The following is a 5459-nucleotide window of genomic DNA, read 5'->3' as shown; positions in this document are numbered from 1 at the left end:
TCTACTGATGATGAATAATTAATATTTTGTGTGATTTATGCTGTTTAAATCATACCTGTAAACTCACATTTCAGCCAGGAAAGTTTTGATGGCATTTTCCTTTCATATTACCTCCATATAATGCCCATAATATCGTAGTGTTTACTTTATGTAACGGCTATATAATTCTGCTGTTCCACAAGCGCCACCTTGTGGCAAAGAGTAAATTTGCATATTCGCTTATATTCACATTTTACGCAGAACAGTGTTGTGAATGTTAACTGGCATATTAACAAGACAAAAAACGAAATTTGACTAATAATTTTTAGGAAGCTTAAAAAAAAGAGGTTTTCTGGGGTCAGGGGGCCTACTGTAATGCTGTAGCCCAGGGGCGCCTTTGGTTATCTTAAGGCGCCCCTGACGATAGCTGATAATTTTGCTGCTCTTGGTAGATTTTGTTGGTCATTATAGAAATAAGCTGGGTGTATCTGTGTTCTTTAATTTGTTCATTGTCAGTATATCATCTGCAGAACTCTGATATTTAATTGGACCGCCTTTAGCTTTGATAACATTATGCTTTCGTTATGGCATTACAACATTTATTTCCATCAAGAGTTGCGTTCATTTTTGGCTGAGATCTTGTATTTAATGGGAGCACTGAACCACTCTGTAAAGTCGAGTCCAGCACATCCTAAAGACTTTCAATAGCGTTAAGGTCAGGACTCTGTGGTGGCCAATTCATACATGAAAATGATTCCTCATGCTCACTGAACCACTATTTCACAAACTGAGCCTGGTGAATCTTGGCATTCTTCAGTATTTGATTATTAAAATGCAAATGGCGACAGTGTTTTTTTTGGGCTAGGCAGGGTACATAATATGTATGCTAAAGACAAATTTAGGCCAACTCAAAAACACATTATTGTTAGGACTTCCCAAATAATAAAAGAGCCCGCATTTTAGAAGAGATACCCTATAGGAACTTCCTGAAGAGCACTCAGCAAACAGTTTTCCTTTGATGACACTGTTTCTTTGTTGTTCTGATTTCATGGTGCCTTTGGTCCACACTTTTATAAAATAGTGCATAAATAAAAGTAATTTTACAGTGTGGGTGGAAAGATGGAGTTTTTAACATTATTTGCAGTTCTAAGTTCTTTTTTGTATCAAATTAGTTTGGTACACACAGCCAAAGTTTGTCCAATGATGCTACTTTCAGATTTAAAGACTAAACTTGATTCTCTTCAGGTAGAATCACTGCTTGAACTAACTGAGCTGCAATAACACTATCTGCTTGTTGAGTCTGACATTATGCATCACTGTTTCCGGGTCCAAGAGCTTTATCAGATCCCAAAAGCAGACTACAAAACATGCTCATCTACACTTACTGTTCGCTGTAATACTTTGAAAACTCAAAAGAAAAAAAAAAGAAAAAAAATCTCCATATCGAAATTTCATTTGGCCAGACAGTGATATTTTGATATTGCCAGATTTAAAGACTAAACTTGATTCTCTTCAGGTAGAATCACTGCTTGAACTAACTGAGCTGCAATAACACTATCTGCTTGTTGAGTCTGACATTATGCATCACTGTTTCCGGGTCCAAGAGCTTTATCAGATCCCAAAAGCAGACTACAAAACATGCTCATCTACACTTACTGTTCGCTGTAATACTTTGAAAACTCAAAAGAAAAAAAAAAGAAAAAAAAAATCTCCATATCAAAATTTCATTTGGCCAGACAGTGATATTTTGATATTGTTTAATTTTATTGCAGGCCTGTTCAACAGCTGGCACTCCTGGAAAAGTAAGACATTTTCCACATTAATATGCATAGGTTGCAAATTTAATAGTGAAAAACCTCCATCTAAGAAACAGAGTGCCATTTGACCAAACTGAAAATATTACACAAGCCCTCAAAACCTGTAGTGCAGATAGCTGAAAATGCTCACAAAAAATCTGGCCATTAGGGAAAGTTAGCGATACTAAATATGTCTTTAGTTTTATTTTTGGCAGGGGCCATTCTATGAAGTACAAAAAAAAAACAACTCAACTATACAGGAAATGTTTCAGCCAAAATATAACCATGCAATTGCGGTGCAATATGGACTTAAAATTCTAAGCAACAATCTCCAAGTCAAAGCAGACAGCATGTCAGCCTTTAATTCAGTTTTTGCGATGTGGCTCAAATAATCCAACTGAAAAACACTCAGCAGCTATAACTGACACTGAGGGAAATTGGATACATGCGGCTGCAAATATTTCTTTAAAAGCCCACAATTGTTTTGGCCCGCTTGAGTAAGACTAAACTTTTCAGACAACAAGGAGAGGTCCTTTCTGGAAACATGCCATCTGCCTTTAAGCCTCCCAAACCGCATAGTCCTTCCCTCAAATTCTCTGTAACACAGTTTATATTTAAAAAACAACCAGGCTGAGTAGCAGTGTCTATCGAGCGTTTCAATAACATTTACAGGCCCTTCCAAAATCTAAAGACATTAACTGAAAGGGACTAAAAGATGCAGGATTTGAATTGGAATGACAAGGGGAATTTACTGAATTTATCAAAGGTAATGGCATTCTGGGAAACAAAGTGTTTAAATATTCTGAATGTATAAGTGCATGCAAAGTGTATATATAAAATGTATAAGGCCTACACATTAAAAAAAAAAAAAAAAAAAAAGATTTTTAATAATTTTAATTAGTTTTAATTCTAATTTAATTAGTTCTAATTTTACAAATATTTATTTTCTAGTTAAAAATTACAGTTATATTCATTCATTTGAATTTAGGTCACATTTATGCGTTCTGTTTGCTGCCTTGATTCAAATTCATAAACCGAATAGGAATTTAAAAGGCATTCACAACTGATTTTGGAACGTTGCACAATCTTGCAGGCGAAGAGAAGTGCAATTTTAACCCTTTTCTGCATGCATTTTTAAACAGAAGACCTAACATATAAACATCAATTAAGAACATCTGGATATTTTAATACATTAAAGATAAAGTTTGTCATGCATGACTATTTGCAGTTGACATTACTGTATCTGCAAACTGTGTCTTATACAAATATTATTATTGATTTGTTTTCTTTAGTGTATTGCAACTGCCAAAAATGCAATAAACTGGCATATGTAGCTGGTAACATTCAGTCCTTTTACATCTTGTTGCCACTCCAGCTATTCAAACAGTTATATCAGAGACATATACAAAGAAATGGCTCTCATCTGCCCAAGAGTTTAAAACACAGATAGAATAATGGTGTAAGGGTAGGCCTAAACAATCGAAACCTCAAAGGGATTAAGATAAACTAATTACTCAGTTCCTGATGGATCCGCTTGGCCTAGATATCGTAACACAGCCCCATCCTGTGTTTGGGCACTGCCAGTTGTGTTAAACATTTCCCCCCATTTCAGGCCAAGCTGCAGCAGGCAAGCCTTGTCTAATGTGCTCCATATGGCAGGCAGCAAAACTAGTGTAACTATGACAGAAGAATCAACACAGCCTTGTTCCTTCTTGGGAAATCTCAGCCATTCACATTGCCTTTGGCAACACACACATGCAAAGGTCAAGGAGGACAGAGCCAGCTTGTTGAGAGAGTAAAATACTGATAAAGCACCCAGTGGCAGTTGTTGCCAAGAAGCTTTCCAATGAACTCCATTAACTTCCCTTAAGCATAAAAATCGCAGAGTACAAAGATTACACCAATTTGTGCAATCCGAGAAAATTGTCCATCAGTCCATTTTATGCAAAAGTTATTCATTCCACAACTTAAAATAACCGAGTATGAAAAAGGCTTTCATGATATATGAATATTATAAAAACAAAGCTGATAAATGAGAGTTGTGTTCTAGCAGTTAGTAGTTGCTAGTGTTAGTACAAATCTAATCCCCCTTGACCAATTATATAAGGATTTATTTATATATATATTGGGCCCAATTTGGACATTTTCACTTAGGGGTGTACTCACTTTTGTGACCAGCGGTTTAGACATTAATGGCTGTGTGTTGAGTTATTTTGAGGGGACAGCAAATTTACACTGTTATACAAGCTGTACACTCACTACTTTACACTGTAGCAAAGTGTCATTTCTTCAGTGTTGTCACATGAAAAGATATAATAAAATATTTAAAAAAAATGTGAGGGGTGTACTCACTTCTGTGAGATACTGTATATATACACACACACACATACAGTTATCCACTATTCACTAGGGGGCAATCTGATTAGTCCCGCAGCTAATCAGGCGACCAATAAAGCTCAACGTGGCTCTGTGAAGCAGCATTTTCTATATATTTACATCAAAGGCAAGTATCGCTCGAGTGAAAATTACACAAACTTGGGGGGCACGTGTCCTAAAAGTTTGAAAACCCCTGATTTAGCTAGTTGCAACTAAACTCTGCAGGATGTTGGCCCTCAAGGAGAAGGACTGGACACCGCAGCTCTACACCATTTCCTGTTATCTCTGTACTTCGAATAAAAAAGGCAAAAAGAAAAACAATAGTGACAAGTGAAAAAAAAAGCATTGTTTTTTACTCACTCGAGGAAGCGGGTGATGTATTCACAGCTGCAGCGTGACCAGTTGGGTGGAGAGGTTCCATACAGGAGCTGTGGAGACATGATGAAAGGTCTTTTCCCAATAGGCTCACAGTCATTGCCGTTCCCATCATGCTGAATCCCAAAGCTGTGGCATAAAAGCAAATCGTACAGAGAGAGAGGGTGAGAAGACACTGCTGGACTGGCTTTCAGCCATATTTCACATTGGCTCAAATGCTGGTAATTCAATCTTAGCATTTACTATAATAGGTAGCAAGACATTGAACCATAGTAAATGCATTCACTATCCTTTCTACTTAACTTGTCTGTGCAAAGTTGTATGAACTCTTTCAACTGTTACAAAGCCAGTAAACCCTAGCTTTTGCACAAAATCTACAAGAATACATCGAGAGGGACATAACAACCCTAAAAATTAACCATGGTTTTATTATAGTAAAAAATGTAGTAACTATGTTTTTTGCCATATTGATTATCATTTGTATAACCACGGTTTCAAATACCATGTTTAAAATATGGTTAATGTAGCAAAACCTTGGTTAATTTGTGGTTACCATTGAGGGTTCCAAGTTGTCTTTTATTTCCTGAAGCAAATTAAAAATAACATGGCTTGGTAAATGATATGTTCGGATAATGTGTTCTTTCCAAATAAATTAAAGGGGTCATATGATGTTGCTAAAAAGAACATTATTTTGTGTATTTGGTGTAATGAAATGTGTTTATGCGGTTTACGGTTAAAAAAACACATTATTTTCCACATACTGTACATTATTGTTTCTCCTCTATACCCCGCCTTTCTGAAACGCGTCGATTTTTACAAAGCTCATCAGTCTGAAAAGCAAGGTGTGCTGTGATTGGCCAGCTATCCAGTGCGTTGTGATTGGCCGAATACCTCAAGCATGTGACGGAAATGTTACGCCCCTACCATATTGTG

General features: G+C 36.5%; 1 protein-coding gene across 1 annotated transcript in view; it reads right to left on the bottom strand.

Moving 5' to 3' along the window:
• LOC107730163 (A disintegrin and metalloproteinase with thrombospondin motifs 7-like) overlaps positions 1-5459 on the bottom strand; it is a 90664-nt gene that overhangs the window by 63621 nt on the left and 21584 nt on the right. The window contains exon 8 of the mRNA XM_016540915.1: positions 4512-4655. Within this exon, the coding sequence (XP_016396401.1) occupies positions 4512-4655 (144 nt within the window). The remainder of the gene's footprint in view (positions 1-4511; positions 4656-5459) is intronic.

The sequence above is a fragment of the Sinocyclocheilus rhinocerous genome, unplaced genomic scaffold, assembly GCF_001515625.1.
Source record: "Sinocyclocheilus rhinocerous isolate Xijiao unplaced genomic scaffold, SAMN03320098_v1.1 scaffold36, whole genome shotgun sequence".
Classification (NCBI taxonomy): domain Eukaryota; kingdom Metazoa; phylum Chordata; class Actinopteri; order Cypriniformes; family Cyprinidae; genus Sinocyclocheilus; species Sinocyclocheilus rhinocerous.
This window is presented reverse-complemented; position numbering and strand designations above follow the sequence as displayed.